We start from the raw sequence: 21,674 nt of genomic DNA, 5'->3' as shown, positions 1-21,674 counted from the left end.
AAAATAGACACTTCAGGACTAAAGAGTATTTATTATTGACGCCAACTCATGTTTATTAAAGTGTCTGTAAGGACAGGGAACACGTCTAACGGAGAACCACCATGGGGTGGAAACTCCGGGCCAGGCTCAACCTGCTTCTGCACGTGGGCCCCCTTCCTTTCACTGAAGACTGGACTGGTCTTTCCTTCCTTCTGACTTACTACACAAGATGTTACATACTTTGTAAAGATTAAACTATTCTGGGAAAAAACAGGCATAACAGGGAACATGAAATGAACTTATTCACAGAAATCTAACCAGACATGTACCCAAGTAGCATCTGCGTTAACAGTGCACAGTATGTCTTATTTGCCAGTTTCTTTAAGCCCTCAGATATTTCTTCGGTCAAAATTTTCTGGGGTTTTTTGGCTTTGTTTTTGATTTTTTTTGAAATGTTTTGAAAAAACATTATTTTGCATAGAGATGTGTCTAAACATCACTGTGCTGAGGCTCAGGGCCCGGAAGCAGCGACTGTGCTTACAGCTACATCGCCACCTTGTGAAGCATCGGATTTTCTTCTTCTTGTAAACTGCACCTCTTGCTCCTTTTAAACAATTAGACAAGGTCTCATTTCATTCACTCGGATGTTGCTACACAGGCAGCTGAACTTCAGCACTGCTGGAGGGACGGAACGGTTCCTTCTACCTGGTTGTCGCTCTGACTAGGTCTGCACGCTGTCAACACCTGCCAGGCAGCTCCTGTGTTACTAAAAGGTGGGCAGCGCGGCAGAAGAACTCTTGTGAGTGCCCACGTGTGTTCGTGTTGACAGATCTTTACCTACTCAGTGACCTTGCTCCTTCACTTACTAAAACGTCATCAGCAAGCAGCTGAAAGCACCATGGTTTCTCCTTACTAGGCTGAAGTCACCAGTAACTAGAACCTGACAAAGATTCTCTCCTTGACCAAGCTAGCCAGGCTCCTCGGGCCCCCTTCCCAGCCAGGCTTCAATCTTGGTCTATAAAGCCTGGAACAAAACACAACCCCAGTTTCTCATGACCCCAGCCCCCTGGGGTGCCTGCCTGAGGAAACTCAGGGCTGCCAGAAAAATCTGCCGTTCGTTTCAGCCAACCCCTGAGGACAGGGCCTGTCCCCCAGGCTCTGCGGGAAGGCAGGACCCTGACCTCAGCAACGCTGCCAGCTGGCAGACAGCAGGCCCAATCTCATTCACCATGACCAGCCCTCTCTAACTCTTCCCTTCGCTGACTCAGGAGACTCAGGGAAGACAGGGAGCTGGCCCACGCTCCTGGCACACGGGAATAAAACCACGGGGGCTGGACTGGGGTCTCGTGGTGGTAAATCTAGCATTCTCTCCTCCACCTGACACCGGCAGGTACCCCGGCCATGAGCGGTAGGTCAGACCTCAGGACGAACCATCAAAACTCACTGCGTCAAAGGGACATATTTACTCCAGATTTACACGAAGACTTTCTATTCAAGGATCTCTGAGCTCCAAATGCAGCAGAGCAGTGAGAAAACAGCACACTGATGTTTTCCCGACGTGCCCCCCAATTAGCACCGCGACACGGTGAGGACTGCTGCTTCATCTGCCTGTCGGTGTAGCTTTTTTTCCTCTTTGACTTTCACGAAGTTAAATTTCCTGTTTATGGGTGAATGTCACCTACTGAGAACAACTGCCTGTTTATCTCCCTGTAAGAAAACTGACTCCCCTTAACAAGGGATTTGTCACAAATCCTTTCTCAACTATCTGCAGGGAGGAGAATTCCAGTGCGTGACCATCGAGATGTGGCCCTATGAAGGACTGTAAAATGTACAGTGTTTGGGAACTGCACTGTTTTATTTCTCCAGTAATTTTTTATTTTAAAAAATGTGTTTTTTTTAAAAGCAGAGTAAAAGACGTACAGAGAAGTAACCTGAGAGAGCGACTAGCCAAACAAAACAAGTCTGCCAGCGCCCACAGCCTCCAGCCCGCCAGCCGGGACGCAGAGGGCTCGCACCTTACCTGGGACAGCTTCATCTGCATGTGGGCAAACACGTGGAGGAAGCCCACCACCGCGTCCCACAGCCGGCTGTGGGCCAGGCTCTGCTGGTTCCCCGTGCAAGGGCCCTGGAGCGGACAGACAACAGCCATCACCCCATCATGTAAGTGCCAATGCACACGTCACAGTGACGGGGACAAAACGCACTTAGTGTTTACGTATTTGTCACCAACACACCATCCGAAAAGGCAGGAACCCGAGAGGGAAGACAGTGACGGTGCTGGGATAATTCTGTCACGAGCTAAGCGTACTCTCCTTTGAAACGTTTAATGTAATGAAAGTCTCTCAAGGACTTCCAGGTTCTCTTCCTGTATGAATAATTCAGCACCGGGGAAAAAACGGTGAATGATTTCATTTTTGTCCGACTTCGGTTTCTTCTATTTAGAGGAAAAGGAGGATAAGGTCGTCATTTTAGCTAAGTCAGCTCGACCGGCAGTTACGCCCCATCTGAGAAGCTGGGTGGTGCTTCAGCTAAGAGTACTTACTTCTTACTGCTAGTGAAGACCCTGGACAAAGCATTCCAGCAGAGGACAAAAACCCCTCTTCAGAGCTCTCGTGCTGGTATAACCGCACGACAGTGACCCGCCATGCAGCTGCGGAGGTTTTTAAAGATTACTGCCTAGTCAGTGACTTTATGAGCCCGGAACTGCAGGCAACGGGAAGCCAGCTTTGCCCCTCGGCTCACACTGCACGGTGGTCTCTGAGCGCCACCACGCGTGTGCTGTAGCAGGGAGACTGGATGGATGGAGACAATTTCTGCTGAAACGAGGGAGCCCCTCCCTGCCCAGGGAGGGGAGAGAAGGCGAGCCCTGCCCCCCAAGGTGCTAGTGCAGAGGAGCGGGGGAGCCTGGGGCAGCTGAGAACCGCCGTCCCGCAGGCTCTCCTCTGCAGCCCTGAGCCTCGGCCGGGAGTCCTGCGTCCGCTCAGTCACCCCTCAAACTCCTGTCGGCGTGCGCGGCTCCGGGGACACGGTCTGTTACTTCTACACTGTGTTTAGTCTAACGAAGCCGACTGTAAGTTTCTTCCTCCTGTTTCATTCTGCACTTTAAACACTCTGAGTGACTGAGTCAGAGTAATATATTGGCCATGGAGGATACAGGAAGGAAAGGTGACTGGGCTTCTAGAAGACAGCCAAGTTTTGCTTGCTGAGAAAAGCAGAGTTGTGTAAAATCTTTTAAAAATCTGCAGGTTAAGACTAGAAGTCTACCCCGAGAGGAATACAAAACAGATTAATGTGAAAAAAGGTATATTATTCATAACATTTGGTATTTTACCTATATAATAGGTCACAGATTATCAAACATAATTATTATGTATACTTATTATTATAATATATATTTAATTACTATGTAATTATATACATGGGGGTGTTGTGTGTACGCTGTAGACAAAGAATGTCACCTGCCACATCAGAAAACAAAGGACGCTGCAGCCACCACGCCCTCAGCTCTGCAGCCTCCGCCAGCCTGCTCGTGCCCCCGAGGGGACTCGGGACGGAGAACAGTGGACACGGGCCCTGGACAGCTAAGTGCACATCGAAGGACTGACTTCAGTGAGCCCAGACACTTGCCTCTTCCCACACACAGAAAAGTGCTAAATTCAGTAACTTGAGAGGTCTGGTTTTCTTTAATTTATAGTGATCTTTTCATGTTCTGACTCCCTGGTTGTTTGGGGAAAAAACCTCCTATATATCCTTGTTTCTGCCTTAACTCTCGGAAGCAGTCCCTCAGAGCTGAGAGGCTGTCTCCTGGGCGTACGTCCTCAGAATAAAACATAATTCTCAACTTTCAGGTTGTACATTTTTTTTCAGCAGACAACACACACACAAATATATGAAAATGAAGCTTTACAACGCTCTTCCCTTCTTTATAAAGCTCCTGTGAAACTTCTTCCTCATCCTCACGGGAACACTCTGAAGAGTGGTTTAAGGCTCAGCCCCTCATTCTTCTCTTCTCTCCTTCCTTAACGCTTACTGAGTGCTCAGCACACACACCAGGCCCAGGGGCGACGCAGTCAGCATCACCCCAGGGCACGAACGTCCTGAAGGAGCTCACGACACCTCAGGCTGCCAAGTGGTGACGCAAGTTCACTCTGTAGAAGTTCACATCTCAACTCCAGATTTTAAATGCCTAACTGGCTAAGGCTCCACGGCAGGAAAACACCTGACACGCTGCAGTAAGGAGTTCAGCGCTAACCAGCTGACTCCTCCTTCTCTCCTTCTTCAAGTAGCAGAAACGTTTGAATGTTTACCTGAATATACTCTGTAAGAGTGTTGAAGACTTGCTTTGCTACTTGAATTGCTTTGGAGAAATTCCTTTGTCCTTGCTCATCGATGACGTCCTTCCCAGAGTAATACCAATAGAAATCACTGATTGATTCCTGGAAAGGAGGGACAACAGAGTTAAGGCACCTTCAGAAGCTATCAAAGACCTGGCCAGCATTAGCCTCTGCAAGAGGAAAGCATTTTAAGTAACAAATTAAAAGCAAACAAAAAACATCTGTGAAGTAAACACTATTCTCAATGATTTTCCTGAAAATAAAAGATGGCCACATCCTCCCTAGAAATAAGTAACAACTGGAGAGAAGCAGCAGAAACTTAGCTTCAGAAATGACTGTCTGTCTGTGACGGCCCTGAACTTCACAAACACAGGACTCATAACACGAATGCACATTTGCCCACAGGGGCAGCTGCTCACCACGTGAGCACAGCAGTCAGACAACGGCAGAGCAGCATCTCTGTGCTCCCGACACCTGGTCTCCTTCTCCAGCAAAGCCGGAGACGCGTCTTTGATGAGAACGCCAGGAAGCCCCCTGCTCGTGTGGCTGCCCCTCAACAAACTGGCTGGACGCCTTATAGACACGGACAACTGCAAACAAACGTCTAAGCAAGACCAGTCCTTCCACCCAGAACATCTGCAGCAGCGGCTTGCATTCTGAAGGACTGTCTGCCGAGATGAATGATCCCGTTTGGGCTGGCATATCAGCTACATTAGGGTTTTGAGACGTGATTTTGAAAGCCACAAATATACCTTCAGCAACACTTCTTGATATATTTGATTCAGAAATGGACTTTGTTTTCTCCATCAAGCTTTAAGGAAGAGTGTTCTGCATCAGCATCGTCAAAGATTAAGGGAGAAACTGAGAGTTCGAATTTCCAGTTTTTAAAAGCACTGAATCTGACTTCCTCATAAATAAAATGAGGGAAATAAAAGTTGTGCAGAATCTCATTACTTAAGAGGCCGACCCCTTCAGATTCAGTAACACGCAAAACGTCACCACCACATCAAGGAGATTTTAAGTGATGGAGTGTTAAGATGAGTTTTTAAATCAATTCAAGTATTAGAACAGCTGAAAAGAGCGAACCGTAGGCTAATAGCCTGCAGCGCATGGGAGGCAGTTTAAAAGCCTTTCCTACCCGTTTTCAGTCATGTTTCAAATGTCCTTCCCCCACCTCTCTATCAGCTGTAGACGAAACAGCGCATGCTCATGCTTCACACACTGAACAGGAACTTGAAATGCCATCAAGCTAAAGACTGGGGGAGAAACATTCCCACTTGCAGGAAGAAACCAATTAGCAAAGTGAGAGCCGGGATCAGAGGCTAAGACTTGGGGAAAGTCTGATCAAAGACAAAATATCTCAGCAAATTCTGTCCTCACAAGTCAGACACCTCACAACACGTCAGTCCGACAGTTCCACGCAGCGTGTCAACTAGCCAGCGCCTTCTGCGTTACTCGTGCCAGGTGACGTACCTGGACTCGCAGCAGGTAGTCCACCGTGGAGATGATGATGTTGACAGTTGTATTGTTGCCCGTCTGAGTTCTCAGATAATTTTGAAAATCTGTAAGATCAGAAGATGTTATTAAAGCTCACTGAAAAATCAAAAAAGAGTTATCTGAATAACTCTCACATCAAATAATGTCTCCAGCCGGGTGTAGTGTTTGATCTGACAAAACTGAGTAATTTATATTTTCCATAAAAAGTAAGGGAGCACCTCAAACGCACAGCTGGGTGCTTTGCAGAACGTCAATATTCAAACTTCATCAAGAGGTTGCTAACACCTGCTTCCTGATCTAGGGCCCTAGGGCTCGGGGAGGGTGCCTGACCGAAAGGACCCCCGCCCTGTAGGAGAGAGTAACTGCATGATTTATTCAGCAACCTCTTGCTCCTCGGGACGGAGCTAAGTGCGAGGGACTGGTGGAGGCCAGATAGGTGAACAAGGAAGGGAAACACGCCAGGCTGCGCCACAGTGACGTACACAGTAAGGAAGGGGTGAAAAAGCAGTGCAGCTACACGGCTCCCCACAGACACCCCTCTAACCTGCACCTTTCCTCCTCGTCCCCTGCCCTCTCTAATGTAAGGGTGACTAATGAGAATGGAGAGAAATGGCGAGCAAAGGACTCTGAAGGAGGCAACTCGACATATCAGCCACCCGGGGCCAGTGCCTCAGGCAATGCTCTCGGACTGTCGGCTGAAAGGAAGCCGAGTCACTGGAACGCGCAGGCTCCTGCTCTTACTGGCTGCAAGAGGCTCCTGCCTGGGTGCCACTCGACGGCCTGGGGTCTCACAAACCTGAGTTGTGTCCCTCACAGAGCAGCTGCAAGAAGCGGAAGAGGTCACAGGTGAACTCGTCATCCTGCAGAACCTTCTCTCCTGCAGGAAGTCCAGAGGGATCGCCGTCACCCACCACCTTCGCCTGCCCACCCTTTCCATCCCACCTCCGAGAAACTCGCATGTCCATCTAGCATCGTCTGAACCACAACCAGTCACGGATCATAGCCAGTTTTCTATCTGAAGCTCACGAGGTCATGCACTTGGCAGGTAGATGCACTTTTTCTTTGTAAGAAAAGAACATTTGAATCTTAACAACTTAGGTATCTCTCTGTTAAAAATAGCAGCATGGGTTTGGCAACATTTTAGAAAGAACCTCAAGAAATTGAGAGGTTTAAACTTAAATTTTTCTTTTTTGAGGGGGGAGAGGGGGTGAGGTGTGTGTAGGGGTGATCTCTGCATCTCTTGCCAACGTGAAAGTCAAATCGTCTTTGTCCCCAGAGTGCAGCCACAGGATTCAACGCAAAGGCACTCCAGGTGCACAGAAAACAGGGCCTAGGGCTTCTTTTACTGCAGAATTAATGAAAGGACTTCTGTGAAAACTACATGACCAGCAAATGTTTAGGAGCTCATTTCAATGGACTCTCTCACTACTTGTCTCACAGGGCTGTCCCTGGCTGGAGCCTTCCTTCCAGGGAAGGAAGCAGACCCAACTCTGAATGCCAAGTGGGGCGAAGGGGTTCGGTGGCCCCGCTGGGCGCTGCATCTCACAGCGGGAGGTGCAAAGCAGGACATCTCGGGGCCCTGGGGGCTGGTCTGCACCCCTAAACAATGCCTGTGTGCGGGCGGCAGGGGAAGTCTCAGGAGTTTCAGAAGCTCCACTCACATTTCAGTTGAAATGTACCTTGATCACAGGTGACTTTGAAAGCAAAAACACAAAGAAGGCAACAAACGAAAAGCCGGCACCACACAAATGAAAGTTGATTTTCAAAGCACAGAGTGTCCAAGGGAAAACAACAACAGCCGTCGACATCATGAGTGTACACTCTGGGCTCGAAGTTTGTTTCGAAAACAAAATGACAACAACAAGAGATGAGGCACTCATGTATTTAAAAAAGAATAATAACTCTTCAGACTGGAAATACTCTGGGCTAAGAAAAAAACTGTGCAATGGTCATGTGTTTACTGTAACTAAAATCATGAATGATCAGCATGACAGAGTCGATGGACTTACCAGTCTGCAGTCTGTGACTTTCAAAGTGAGAGGCTTCATATAATGGGAGGGTTAGGAAGCAAAACCATTTTGAAAACTAATATAAACATTAAAAAAAAAGTACATAAAATCATTGAACTGGTTTCTCTGTTAGCCTGTGAGCTATGGTATTTGGTGACCGAGCTAAAACCACCACGTCTGCCAACGCGACTGTGGCAGGTTTACGTGAGAGATGCACGTCGCTTCGACTCGTAGCGCGGGGCTGACGAGCCCGTTCCTCAGTGTCAACGGTCACGACAGGACAGGAAAGAAAGGGACAGTCTAGGCTAATAACCTAGCATCACTTCACGAGCTAATTTAATCAGGAGAGTCTTTCAAATGACATTTAAATCGAAATACTTTGAGTTAGCTACAGAGACTTATCGATTCTTTGCTCGTGAACCCATCTAAAATGGCTTATTTTGGGGTTGTTTTTCAGAAAATTGAATCCATAAAGCCATGTACATACTTTCAATGTTCATGTATTCAATGTGGAGTAAGTAACCCTCGATACAAAGTATCCAGAACAGTCAACACTGAAATAAGGACCACAGCATCTACCGTGTACCTGACGGTGCTCTAAGCGACGTACACTGACTTCCAACATGAGGGTTTGTGTTTTGTTGGCAGGCATAGTGTTTTCTGGACTGTACACTGGAACACACACAAGGAGCCTGACTTACACAGGACACGCTGCACGGGGGGGAGGGGCGGGGAGGGGGCAGGTCAAGGCTTCACTTCCCATCGGGTGACACCAGCTCTCGGCTAGGGTGCTGCTGCTTAAGAACACACTACTATCGGATTAAAATGCTGCCACGGCCCATGCTGCGTGTAGGTGGTGCAGGAACAGAGATGGAGGATGGCTTTATGTCTGCAGCAGGTACAGGAGCCGCAGTCTCTTGTGAAGTTAGCAGAAGAAATCCCATTGTAAGATGGAAAGTAAGGCTAACGATAAATAACGAAATGGTGTAAAATGTAGTTGAAAGTGCTCTCACAGTCTTGCATTATTTGCAACAGTTGTATGAGGGCCAAATGTAGATGTTGCGAGGGGCAATCCTTTGGTTCCGCTTTTTAATTGTAAGGGGCTTATAATTTCCAACACTGTGATGAAGGGGGAGAACGTCAATGCTGTTGCTGCTGCTGAGTTTACTCTCCGAGTCTGAGAGTTCTCACCTACAAAACGAGTGTACAACGCACGCTGACCGCCTCGCCAGCCATGCGCAACCTGCGTGGCCATTTTTATCGGGCGTGGGGAGGCTAGTCTCCCCAGCAGCAGTGGCAATACCACCAAACAAAGAAGAGAACACAATGCCGAGGGGACATAGCTGTTTGAACATACGTATTGAATGTGTTTATATTTTCAAAAAGCCACTTTAATTTTAATGCGCCAAAGTATTTAAAAAAATAAGTATTTTCACTTGGAACTAATATTAGGTAGACCTTATTTATTCAAGCTACAGATAAAAAGTAATTTCTATTTTAGAGATCTCATAAAGTTAACACACTTTTAAAGGCTTTTCTACTCACAGTTGATTTTTCCAATTAACAGAAAAGTACACGAGTGTTTGCTTAAGTTCAATGAAAATAAAGTTGTTCTGACCTGGAAGTTTTACTTAGAATATCCACAGATATAGCTCAAAGTTTGCAGGCTTATCGCCAGACAAAGCTTGACTTAATTGTTAAGAATTAATCATCAAAGCTGTTAGTAAAATTAATGAAATAAATGGGAAGACTGCTATATATGTAAACAGCTGAATCAGCACAAAGAGGCTCTAGAGGACTGAGCTCCCTGTGCTGCAGGGTCTTGTCACGTCAGTACCTCCGCGGGGCAGAGACGCAAGGGGGAGGAGCACCGGACGTGGGGCTGCTGCAGCGAACAGTCCCGTCATCTGCTGTTAAGTGGACCCCAAGACCCCCTCGGCCATGGAAGAAGCGCTTCTGATTGCTAATCTTTAGAGGACTCAACGTCTACTTTGTATACGGCAAAGCTGAAGGATTAAAGCTAATAAAAACATTTTTAAATAGTGAGAAGTCGAGTATTTGATTCCACGTGGGTAGTCGTAATGCTGCTCCTTAAATGGTTATAAATACGGCAGCTCCAACAGCATTACAGTTCAACTGACAAAAGAGTAAACATGTTAAGTGGATTCACAGTGAACATTCAGTTGGTGACTCCAGCGTGCTAGGCACTGTGCTAGGTGCAGCTTCTCTCCCTTCACTGCAGATTTCCAATAACCTACAAGCGAGGCGATGCACAGCCCATCTGGTGGTCTGATGAACAACTGAGAAATTAAGGAGCTTGACCACAGTCCTACAGCCGTCCACAGGTGAAGGACCTGACTTCAGTAAAGCTCCATAAACAGGCTTCACGTGTCTCCGGTGCACTAGGCACGCTGTGGAGCACTGCAGGTAGAAAGACTAACAGACACGATTCCTGCCCTCCGGAAGCTCACGGTCAGGCAGCACACAGCTCGTGCCGGCACCACGCGGCCTTTCTGAGCCCTGTGAGCCGCATACTTCACAGAGATCGTATTAGTCGTCGGTCTTTGACTCAGTCCGTACACTTACTGCACGTTATTTAAACTGTGAACTCAGAACCCAAGGAAAGCCATACTCTAGATGTGTGGCTTTGGAAACATCAATTCACCTTCCTAAACCTGTTTCATCATTTTGCTATGGGAATTAACCATCCCCTGACTTCTTTACTTCACAGGGCTGTGGGGAAAATCAAACTGGTTCAGGAAAATACAGCTGCTCCGAAACAGGCAGAGCATGGTGGGAATAAATGTGAAGTCTTAATGGCATAAAGTCATAAGTTTAATAACCTAGATTTCTAAAATAGAGAATTCCAGCAGGTTGTGGATATGATAAATCATTTATAAATCCATTTCATACATGTATTTAAATTAAGGTAGCAACCTGACACCAGGGCATAAAATGCATTCCTAGATAATAAAAATGACCACCATGGGAAACTTGTTAGTACAGCCCATGGATTAATGAACAGAATTCAGCTTAGAGGTTGGCTGTGGAGGAAAAGCTTTTGCTTTCAAGCATGACTTGCAGGTTGTCTCTCTCATAGACTTGTCTCTCCTCTCTCTCTTTTTAATGGAGGGACTGGGGATTGAACCCAGGGCCTTGTGCATGCTAAGCACATGCTCTACCACAGAGCGAGACCCTCCCCACCTCACGGCTGCCTCTTAATGCCTTTCAGTTGCCATTATTCTAGCTGAAATCCTGACTGTCCTTCACCCGTTCCTTCCACCGACACCCTAACCGACCTCCGTGCCATCAGCCTGGACACCCCTCTTACACCCTGTTGCTGACGACCACGGCTGCGGGCAACCCAGGAAGGACACTCCTCCTGATAAACAGACTGACCCCCGTGACAGTAATTGTGAAGAGCACATCTGAAGAAGGCCCTGCAGTCCAGCACCAACCAGAGCCCCCCAGCTGCCAGGAAGGAAGTCATGCTGGTCTCCACCTTCGGAGGACTCAGCGTCTAATTAGCCTCCTGGCATTACTGTGAAACGAGAAATCTCCCCATTTCAATAGCAGTAGATTCTACTGGAAGCACCCGGAACAGAGAATGTAGGAATTTAATTCCAGGTGGATCATCACACGAGACACAGTATCACTTCTGTGTTACTTAATGGCTCCCTGTGGTCTAGAAAGAAGGCGCACATTCCTTGGCAGGGCAGGAGGGCCTTCAGACTATGCCTCCTTCCTCCAGTGGGTTCACTGCTCTTCGGCCCACCAGCTTAGTAACTGTCCTCTGACGTTCTCTGTACCTTAAGCTTTGCACCAGCGGACCCCTTCCTGGGAAGCCTTTCTTTGCCTTCCTCCTCCACCAGATACGTCCGCTGCAGTGCTTCCCCCATCCCCGGCAGCTAAGTGTCAACTCCGTTCTCTCATTCATGTGGAGCACTGTTCGGTCATCATTTGCCCACTACCTGGCCCCTAAAGAACTCCAATGCCTAGGACGGTGTCTAGCACATAACAGTCACTCAGACTGAAATGGGCGCTTTGAAGTTTAAGAACTACGCAAGGTTGTGGAGAAACCCTGTTCAGTGTCATGAGCCACAGGCTTTCCCTGAAGAGTCTACCCACAGGAACGGCAGAGCTGGGTAGCCGAACCTAGGGGTCAGCACTGGACCATGCTGGTGAGCGGGCGGTCACAGTCTGCGGTGGGAGACAGCCAACAGATAATTAAGCACTAGAAACACTAACCAAGATTTGGGGAGCCAATATTTAAAGGATGCTTTAATTATCCTTTTGATTAATTAATTCAAATCAGTCCTTGTAGCTTTAACTTGACCATCAACTTCACGAGGTCACTATAAGTATAACAGCAAGAACCTCAGTGCAGCACCTGATCAGATACAGGTGGAAATTTAAAAAGCTTAACTTGCAGTTAATGTGTCACATAGTATTTTTCAAAATCAAACAGTTTCTGAGGAATCGGATTGGCTTCAAACTTCCATCTTGCTTACGAGTCTAGGACCATTGCAAAATGATTAAAAATAAAAGCCAGAATCTTGTACTCCAGTATAAGAAGCAGTTTGAAAGAAGGAAAATTGCACTTTCAAGCTCAGAATGAATTAGTAATGAGGTTCAATGGTACGGAGAAAAAACAAATTAAAAATCCAAGGATGAAATGAAATTTCAAATATTCATATAAGTTTTTGGTTTTGAACATCATTATACGTTAAAGAAAACACGTACGACTAAAGAGTAGACGGGAAGGACAACACTGAGCAGGTCGCAGTCTATACACACTTGCTGAAGAGCCTTTTTTCTGAAACAAGAGGGAGGTCCAGGCTTTTGCAGAAGTGGGGGAAATTCGCTAAGGTGGGACAGGGACGCAGGGCAGGCTGCACGGTGGCGGCAGCAGCAGCAGGGGGATGCGCCATTCGTGCGAGCCCTCACACAGCCGTCCTCCCGCATCCGCGGTGCAGAGGCAGCACTGTGCCACGCCTGCCATTCACGGGAGGGGCCTGAGCGCCTGGGGGTTTTGGTATCTGCAGAACCAGCCCCTCACAGACACCAGGGCGCAGTTCTATACGAACGTGGAGGGGCACATCTTTCCTAATGGTATCTCAGTGCCACGTGAGGAATATGTGTCACCATAGGAAGTTTAAAAGTGACGTGAAGGCTTCAGTAGTGAACACAGAAATTGGGAACAGACTGGTGTTTCTGAAGGGAGACGCTACGTTAAGTAAAGGGGCTAAAACTTCTACGGAAGCCAACGTGCTGGACACAAAATAAGCCCCCAGAGACTCCTGTGGGCTGGGGGGAGGGAGCCGGCAGGCGGAACCGGCACATTAGAGAGCAGGAGGCAGACCGCCTGCACTGCGGTCTTGACTCCGCCACCTCCTTGGGTAACCCTCCCAAGCCACGTAACCCTCTGCCCCTCTGTCTCCTGATTTAAGTAACGGGCGAAAAGCCCTGTGGGAAGTGGTGGGCATCAAAAAGCTCACGCGTTTTAAGTCGTCCATTTTCCGTGGCTCTGTGATTTATGGTCATTCTGTCGTCAACAGGGAGAGACTCAGCCTCACAAAGACACTCGGCTAGAACAGCGGTTTAGGCCCATCAAACTGTTTTCTCAGCACTGAGTTTAAGCAGCTCAGGCCTCAAGCTCTGAAGCCACGACATCACTAACAGATTCAGACTTTTCCAGCCTTTTCTGTGTTCCCCAAGAGGGATGGCTGACTTTCTTTCTTCTATGGGGGTACAGACTTTTCTTAACCGTTGCAGAGTCTTAAACAAAAGAATGGCCGCGTAATGGAGATTTAAAAAAACCTGCCCAAGGTGGCGTCAGCAGAGGCGTGCTCAAGCTGGGACACAGCACACAACTCAGAGGGCTAACGGGCAGTCGTCACTGGCTCTCCTGTTAGGTCTCGATCAAGGCAACAGCGTGTCCTGGGGAAGCACCGCGCGCTCGCGGTAGCCGTGTGGCCACACTAGGGACCAGCCCAGCAGTGGCTTCCCTTCGTCATCACCATTGGACGTAACGTCCATCAAAGACGACGTGGCGATGGCAGTGTTACTATGTGAGTCTGTCTGCAGAGTAAATGTTTGCTGCTCTTTCTACTGTTCTTGCAATTCGGTCTTAAGGATGAAAATTTGTTTTTATGTTAGAGGGTTGTTAATGTGTGGTACTTTGAAAGCAACAGAGAAAAGCTCTGTAGCTCCCTCGGTACTTGGCAGGGGACCGGCCGAGCCCGACAGCCAGGAGGCGACCGGGCTCTTCCCGGGCCACCTGGACCCCCACTGGTTTCCTGGCACCACTGGGTGCAGCCATAAAGCCACGGCATGTCCAGCACAGAAGGGCCACAGGGAACGACTGCACACGTCTGTGACTCACTCGTTTACACACAACTGCAAACACAGGGTCCACAGAAACGTTTTAAAATGAAAGAACAGAACGCAACAAATCCAAAAACATAATTTAAATGTTCGTGGCCCCTTCATGTCTCATCTGTTAATCACTGCACAACCTCACAGAAAGAAAAAAAGAAAAGGAAAGCTTGAAGTAGAAATTAAAAAAAATAACAGGATGCAGAACAATGGCAAGTAAACAATCTACTTGTTAAAACGGTCTATAAAAGGAAAAAATGCACAAAACTGTCACTATTAAAGCTGTACACAATGTTAACAAATCAAGGAGCAAAAAAAGAAAAGCCAGCCCATTTTTAATAATTACCACGCTCATGAGTGATGACTGAGGAAGGGAGGGTGGTACATTTACAGTAGTCGAAAGAAAAGGAAATGAGGAGAAAGAAAGAAGTTGAGATTTTGTTTTTGTTTTGCTGTTTATAAGGAAATTAAATAGAAAACGTGTTAATCAACTTGGGCAATTACTTCTGTGTATCTTTTACAAAGAATAAACTAACCAGACCGATCTCATGTTGGGAAGTGAACAAACCTCCCATCAGATGGTCACTCTCACCGAGTTATCTCTGACTTGGGACACACACCGTTACTCCAGTCTTATCTGGCTGACAAAAAACAGGAGGCCCTAAAGCAAACCTGCGAGGCCACTGATTCTCTGTGGGAGCTGCCGGGAGCAGTGACCGTGAACAACTGCTGGGACTGCGTCCACGGCCTCGGGAACACTAGGTAATTACTGTCAGGAAAAGGAAACTGATGTCTAATTCCGAGAGAGGGAAGGCAGACTCTGGACAGAGAATTCTTCCATTTTCAGTTACTTCACAGCTGGGCAGCGCCCAGGACTCCTGTGAGACATCAGAGGTGTGCAGACAATGGGACCTGAGATTTGCAGAGGCTCTGGGTTCCCCGAATGGGTCCCCTAGGCCAGGAGTTGTAACGTCAGCACAAGCGTTTGTCAGGAAGAGCTTTGGCTTAATATACATTTTCAGAAAACCTAAATAAACCTGGAATACCACAGGTGGCTTCTCTTGAAGGAAGCCAATCCAATTAAGTAATGGTACGACTGATACTCGATGGCTGAACCTACACATTCAAACGCCAAGCAGAAAATAAAATCACAGGAGCAATCTCTACAGTAGCAGCAAGGTTAAAATACGTATAAATGATCGTCTTTAGAACACAGGAAGAAAAATGCGGCTAATTCTTTGTCCTATTCTGAGAACAAAAATATACAGAGATAATTAGAGTGATTAGTTAACTCTAAAATATTTCAGAAAGCCAAACCGACTACAAATGGCAGAGGGGAGAAAATTTATTTTTTGCAGTAAGATTAGTTTTATAGAAGACCCAATGTTCCAAAAACTAATACACTGATAAGGTGACAACTCCAAACCAGACCAAACGAGCAAAAACAGATAAACACACAGGGCCTTACTGCAACTAAATTAATTAAAAAATCAAACACAGAATAATAAAAACAAATCAAAACCAAAAATATTGAAGATTTTTGTCTTAATAAATATTGAAACGAATGTGCCACAATAGTTACTTCTGCTTTAAATGTGCTGCGTGCTGAACTGCCCAGTTTGTACGTGTATTTCTAGGCAGCAAAGCTCTAAGATGATGTGAGTCGTTACTTTCGTGTGCACGTAAGTTCAGTGATCAGAGTTATTTACACACAAAAATCACTCCTTAATTTATTTCACTAAGGCACTTGGACTTGCAAAGACATGTGGGCATGTGAGACGGAAGGGTCCCTGTGCTAAGGAGAGCTGGCAGGGACACCGGGGTGGAAGGCCTGAAAGCATCACTATCCCAAGGAGACTGAAGCAGCCTGGCAGTTGCTCACGGGGCCCAGGAAAATCAAACGTTTCCTGATTTGGGTCACCCACGTGTCCTGTAATTGTACTGATAATTCTCTGGTAAGGGACCTGTATCTACTCCCAGCTCAGGGGAGGAAGGGCCACCTACAGCATTTCTGGAACAAAAAGGAGTCAGCGACCAACACGGACAGGCGGGCTTGTGTGAGTGCCCTACCAGGGACTCTCAAGCAAGTCCCAGGAGTGTCCGTCCACTGCAGACAGCCCTGTGTCTCTCCGCACCGAAAAGGTACCGACAACGGACTCACTTCAGGAGAGAAGCGGGGACAGGCGATGCTATTGTAAGTCATAAGTGGTCAATACCTGATCCTTCTTCCGTCACCATCCCGAGTCCCTCGGCTTTGTTCTGTCGCTCAAATGCATTGAGGTCGAGGACGCTGCAACAGCAAGGAGAAAACGCTGAGAGGGCCCACAGACAACCCCCTTCCTCAGGGGAGCAAGCGTCTGAAAAGGCGAACCAAACGTCACACACGCTGAGAGCACACCCCACTTCAGCGGCTGCCAACCACATTTCTAGACCAGCCTCTCTCAGGGGCCCACACTGAACTGAGCCACGGGAAAGTCAGGCACATGGCATCAGAGGCTTCCAACTTCGGGAGATCACTACAAAGTTAGCACACATACTGAAGCATAATTACAAAGATCATGTTTCTTCCAGTTGGAATATCTTATCATGTGAAGCATGTGTCATGTTCCTTAGTCAAATGTTGCCCGAATGATTTTAAATACTGTAAAAAAATGGAAAATGGTGACCATAAACTAGCTGGTTAAGGATCATTTATTTAGGGAAGATGAAAAGTGGTCCAAAAAGCTCCCAGATCAAATGAAAGGGCATTTTCTTTTTTGTCTTTTAAAAATCACACACGACTCATTTTCAAGGATGCAAAATACATGTTAATTCTCCAAGGTCCGTACTTAAACCACGGGAAGACTAGTTTAAGACACTGTTAACATAGAGTAAGTTAGTAATTAAGACATTACTAATATCTGGCAAGACAGGCTGTAAGCCACCACCTTTCGCCCCACTTTAAAGTGCGTTTAATCACTGAAAAATGCTTCTGTGCATAAGTTCCGTCAGTAACGTGACGCCAGTACCGTGAGAGACAACCACTGAGTGGACCCCCAGCGAGGGAGGCGCGTCCTTACCTGCATGACTGCATCAGGCCCGCCAGGCTCTGAAAGAAGCCCACGTCCTTTTTCTCCTTGAGGTAGTCGAGCATTTTCTACGGCAAATACATAAACCAGATGGCCACTGAACACAGGCTTGTTTTTTGTTAAATAGGTAAAGAGATAAGAAAAACATCCTTTCTGTTCTGAAATAGAGTAAAAACCCCAGTGCAGACGAACTTGACGGACACGGTCTTTCCCAGGGAGTGGTGACAAGCGCGTCACAGAGAGAAAGCTGCAGGACATAAACACGGCTCGGGACGCGGGAGCTGCTTTACCGAGCACAGTCGGCAGCACACACGTCCGGGGGGAATACTGCTCTCAGTCCTCCTCAAGTCACTGTGAGGGTCTGGAGGTTCAGACACTAAGTTCAAGCTTCCTGGGAAGAAGGCCCACCCGGACGCCCCTCACAGATCCCCACGCAGAAGTGGGCTCCTCAGACGGCGCTGCGGCCCGAGGGCTGTGACCACCACGTGCTAACGTTGCAGACAGAGATTCCGTCTCCATTACTAGGGTCTTGAAACCCCAGGAGTCATTTTTCTCCTCTGTTCTCAGAGTGATGTCCAGATTCTGTGGTCAAAGCTCTGGTTAAATAAAAACGCGGAAAGTGCTAAAGCCATGGTGCTCCGTCTTGCTAGTGTATTGTTACCTGCCACAGCGAAACAGCCACTTCGAATGTGGATCAAACGAGCTGGAGGTGTACAGTAAGAAGCTCATACAAGATGGTAGGAAGACAGAAGGCACACCAAAGGTTTTAAGAACACAAAGATGCTGCCCGTCTCTGGATCTTGAGACAGTCTGGTTATCAGCACTGTCTAGAAGAGGCTTAGCCAAGCAGTCAGAATTTGGCAGTCATCTATTTCCAGAATAATATAAAACCAAGTATGTGAAGGCTGCATATACCCTGCCACACGCATGGTGTGTACGTATGTGTGCATGTGTGTGTGTGTACACATACACACACACCTACACATAGATACACACACACACACAGAGCCGTTTAGGATATGTGTGTAACAATCTACTGGTCTAATAAAACACGAAGCATTTATTAATCATTGGTCTTTTAAAACAAACTGAATTCGGCTTACAGGCTGGAAGGGAAGCAGTGGACTGTATACCTGAAGGTTTGGAGCACAAAGAAGAGGTCTGCACAGACAACAAGTACATTCACTACATGATCTCTCACGGCTCCTTCTGGCGCCGAGGATTTCTGAATATGTACACTATACAAACTAAGGTCTTTTGAAGCAATGCAGAATCAAGGGGAATTATTTCTTGATTAAGTATTGTGGAGAGATTAGGCAGGTTTTCTTTATTTTTCCTTTTTTTAAGTCACACGGTCACTGACTATGGGAATCAAAAAGAACACCTGTCAATTAGATGAGAAAAAAATTCACCTTTATTTTTTACTAAATTCTAACTGAACTTCAGCATCACTTTCAACTGGAAACCTGACAACAAACACAAGCAGCATCAGTAGCGACGATGATTCTGACCCCAGTGACACTTCAGACATTTTCATATCGCATGACAGCCGTCGGAGCTACTTAAAAACATTTACACTGACCCTTTCTTCTCAGCAATTATTAGAACAAGCACTAGGCCCTTTATTTAATGAGTTCATAAAGAAACACATATGGCTTTATCAAAACCCTGTTTTATAATACTTTGATAACCACAATTCAATATATTTGGTTTTCTTTGCAAACCTGTGTCGTTTACTTTGTGTGCTTAGAAACCGAGAGGAGGCCAGAAGTGTCAACCAACTGCCAGAGGCTTTGATAAAAAAGGAGAAGCTTAATAGCGCTCCGGCCGAGATCACGTCTCCTATAGACTCTTCCATTTCTAACGTGTAATGATTATGCTTACAGCAAAAAGTACACAATTTGAGAAGAAGGTAGAGGGGAATTTTTCAACTATTCTGAGTTACCACCTAACCCAGTCCAAATCTTTACCAGCCCCAAAGCAGCCTTCACCGTTTCCCTGCCTCCCTTTCCTTGGGCTCCAGGGTCTTCCAGAAGCACATGCATGGCCCTGTCCCACTGCAGCGACTCTGAGGTTCACAGCAACTTGAAGTCAAGCCTTCCAAGGCTCTCCATGGCCTCCCTTTCCCTCAGTTAGCCCTTTCCCTGCCTCCCTAGACTTTCCCAAGGAAGAATAGCTATCAGTTTCCTGTTCATAAGCTATTCTTTCTCAAACAGAAGCCAAGATACGAAAATAAGAGGAAGATTTTAGTTTTAGCATAACACAACCTGATACTTAAATCATGTTGTGTTTTGCTGTTTTTCAAGGAGCACAAGAATTTTTCCTAGCTTAGAGCCACACTTCTGCCCAGCGAATGGTGTCCCCAGAGGTATGCGGTACACACCTCTGACAGTCTGTTCCTCACAGCCTACCCGAATACTCTTTGTCGAACATACACACAGACCTTGGCTGTCAGCTGGATATAGAGGCTGTCTCCTTTGCCACAAATGGGTGAAGTATCAAAATCCAAGCCCAGAAAATGTCTAACTTTTAAACGAGCATAGTTATAAAACTTGGTTGGGAAGTGATTTTCTCATATCTTCAGAGAACAGAAAGAATTATTAACTAGAAAAATCCTTAACAGTGCGTTCTGTTCACCTGTTAACCTAGGAGCCAGCTTCACACAGAATACATAACAAAATCTTTAGAGTCAGTGAATAAAACACGTTACCAAACTAGGCTCCCTAGGTAAAACTATTTTTCACTACTGAAACAAGCCAGCTGGTTTATGCTGACTTATTCACATAAAGTGCACCACATGGCATGACTTCAGGTTTCTAAAGAGAGTTACTTTCCCACACAGGTGTTCACCGCGCTACCCAGAAGATACTCGGATACTGGGGACAAGATGACCATAAAATAAAGGCACATTTTACACAGAAGATGCAAAAGTGTACAACTAATAACTATTTCAGGATAAGTAAAACAGCCCAATAGGATGGCTACAGGGTCCTCTGTTTGCAAAGCACGCTCTGTGGGCGGCTTATCGACATTACCTGCTGCACCGTGGAGTTCCCGCCATTTAAGACGGCAATCCCGAGTCTCAGAGTAGCAGCCACCATGGGTCCAGTCTCACCTAGAAAGCACAAGAAACAGTGCCCCTTGCAGCACTTCGCCTGCTCCACCAACAGGTTCCACCTCAAAACGCGCACCTCATCCGTCATCATCACCCCGCTGCGCGTCTGTTATGTGGTGGGGGGACAGGCTGACACTGCGCGTCTGTATGTGGTGGGGGGGACAGGCTGACACTGCGCGTCTGTACGTGGTGGGGGGACAGGCTGACACTGCGCGTCTGTATGTGGTGGGGGAACAGGCTGACACTGCGCGTCTGTATGTGGTGGGGGGGACAGGCTGACACTGCGCGTCTGTATGTGGTGGGGGAACAGGCTGACACCGCGCGTCTGTATGTGGTGGGGGGACAGGCTGACACTGCGTCTGTATGTGGTGGGGAGACAGGCTGACACTGCGCGTCTGTATGTGGTGGGGGGGACAGGCTGACACTGCGCGTCTGTATGTGGTGGGGGGGACAGGCTGACACTGCGCGTCTGTATGTGGTGGGGGGACAGGCTAACACTGCGTCTGTATGTGGTGGGGGGACAGGCTGACACTGCGCGTCTGTATGTGGTGGGGGGGACAGGCTGACACTGCGCGTCTGTATGTGGTGGGGGGGACAGGCTGACACTGCGCGTCTGTACGTGGTGGGGGGACAGGCTGACACTGCGCGTCTGTACGTGGTGGGGGGACAGGCTGACACTGCGCGTCTGTACGTGGTGGGGGGACAGGCTGACACTGCGCGTCTGTACGTGGTGGGGGGACAGGCTGACACTGCGTCTGTATGTGGTGGGGGGACAGGCTGACACTGCGCGTCTGTATGTGGTGGGGGGACAGGCTGACACTGCGCGTCTGTACGTGGTGGGGGGACAGGCTGACACTGCGCGTCTGTGTGTGGTGGGGGGACAGGCTGACACTGCGCGTCTGTATGTGGTGGGGGGACAGGCTGACACTGCGCGTCTGTGTGTGGTGGGGGGGACAGGCTGACACTGCGCGTCTGTGTGTGGTGGGGGGACAGGCTGACACTGCGCGTCTGTGTGTGGTGGGGGGACAGGCTGACACTGCGCGTCTGTGTGTGGTGGGGGGGACAGGCTGACACTGCGCGTCTGTATGTGGTGGGGGGACAGGCTGACACTGCGCGTCTGTATGTGGTGGGGGGACAGGCTGACACTGCGCGTCTGTGTGTGGTGGGGGGGACAGGCTGACACTGCGCGTCTGTATGTGGTGGGGGGACAGGCTGACACTGCGCGTCTGTATGTGGTGGGGGGACAGGCTGACACTGCGCGTCTGTGTGTGGTGGGGGGACAGGCTGACACTGC

The 21,674-nt window shown here is 47.8% G+C and overlaps 1 protein-coding gene across 1 annotated transcript in view; it reads right to left on the bottom strand.

Moving 5' to 3' along the window:
• The window catches only part of RYR2 (ryanodine receptor 2), a 539,007-nt gene that overhangs the window by 35,087 nt on the left and 482,246 nt on the right, over positions 1–21,674 (bottom strand). The window contains exons 82-88 of the mRNA XM_072971049.1: positions 20,301–20,380; positions 17,257–17,333; positions 16,414–16,487; positions 6,607–6,687; positions 5,787–5,875; positions 4,287–4,415; positions 2,000–2,104 (exon numbers count right to left, since the gene is read on the bottom strand). Of these exons, the coding sequence (XP_072827150.1) occupies positions 2,000–2,104; positions 4,287–4,415; positions 5,787–5,875; positions 6,607–6,687; positions 16,414–16,487; positions 17,257–17,333; positions 20,301–20,380 (635 nt within the window). The remainder of the gene's footprint in view (positions 1–1,999; positions 2,105–4,286; positions 4,416–5,786; positions 5,876–6,606; positions 6,688–16,413; positions 16,488–17,256; positions 17,334–20,300; positions 20,381–21,674) is intronic.

The sequence above is a fragment of the Vicugna pacos genome, chromosome 11, assembly GCF_048564905.1.
Source record: "Vicugna pacos chromosome 11, VicPac4, whole genome shotgun sequence".
NCBI classification, from domain to species: domain Eukaryota; kingdom Metazoa; phylum Chordata; class Mammalia; order Artiodactyla; family Camelidae; genus Vicugna; species Vicugna pacos.
Note: the sequence above shows the minus strand (reverse complement) of the source record. Positions and strands in the feature narration are given on the sequence as shown.